General features: G+C 35.1%; 1 protein-coding gene across 1 annotated transcript in view; it reads left to right on the forward strand.

The window, feature by feature from the left end:
• Nucleotides 1-961, forward strand: part of LOC119594268 — a 23073-nt gene extending 22112 nt beyond the window's left edge. Inside the window, exons 2-4 of the mRNA XM_037943334.1 lie at nucleotides 11-128; nucleotides 260-288; nucleotides 906-961. Coding sequence (XP_037799262.1) covers nucleotides 11-128; nucleotides 260-288; nucleotides 906-961 — 203 coding nt within the window. The remainder of the gene's footprint in view (nucleotides 1-10; nucleotides 129-259; nucleotides 289-905) is intronic.
• Nucleotides 962-1008: the final 47 nt, after the last annotated feature.

The raw sequence follows: 1008 nt of genomic DNA on the forward strand, positions 1-1008 counted from the left end.
TCCTTTGCAGTGCATGAGATGTTGCATGTGGCTCGAGAGTGCTCAAACAGGGAAGCAGGTGGTCGCCTTTTAACTTTCGGGGAACTCTGCCTCTTCACCACAGAGTTGCGACAATGTTACGAAAAAGAGTAAGTATTCCCATATTGTTACCGATTCTTGGTATCTTCATCTAATGTCAGTGTCTCTTTAATACTTGATTTAGAAGATATTTAAGTATTAGATATGTCAGATAATGAATTTATTCTCTTCTCTTCCGTAGGACTCCTGGGGCCAGCATTCTTCAAAGTTGTCAGCAAACCCTTTTTGGAGCAAGAAAAAGGGGGAAAAAAAATGTAAAAGTGAGTTCAGATAGGGGAAAATTTTATTTTTAAACTTGTGATCCTTAGATATTTTACAATCTTTCACCACAATTTACCATTACAATTTTTGATGGGAAATTCTTTAAAAATTTTTTTGTAGAAAAATTTTTAAAATAACTTTTTTTATATTTAAAACAAAATACCCCAAAAAGTATGAGGTTTTCCTGGGTGGGTCTTTTAAAACCCCACACCCGGGGGAAAAATTAGCGACCCCCAGCTAAAGGGATGGGCTCTCCTTCTAAAACCCCGAAAGCATACCCCTTTTGAATTTTTTTTCTCTAAACTGGGAATGTTTTTAAATCACAAAATGTATTTGTATTCGAAATCTGTTTTTTGGATTTTTTATACCTTACACTCTTTTGTTTTTATCAACATATATCAATTTTATTATTTTATATTTTTTTAAGATCCACCTTTATCATTCCAGCAATTTTTCTATGGGAAAGAAGATTTGTGGAGCGGGATATCACAAAACAACGCATCAGTACTTTTTTTTTTGGCTGATAGAGCACTCGTAAGTAAGCAAAATTTTAAACTGCTTTTCAGGGGGTTGCCGTCGTAGCTTGTGGTTGTCTGGATCTTATACAGGTCCAGGGGACTGATTGGGGGAGAAGCAATTCAAGCTGTAAGTTATTTTGGATTTTTTATT

This window comes from Penaeus monodon, chromosome 33 (assembly GCF_015228065.2).
Source record: "Penaeus monodon isolate SGIC_2016 chromosome 33, NSTDA_Pmon_1, whole genome shotgun sequence".
Lineage (NCBI taxonomy): Eukaryota > Metazoa > Arthropoda > Malacostraca > Decapoda > Penaeidae > Penaeus > Penaeus monodon.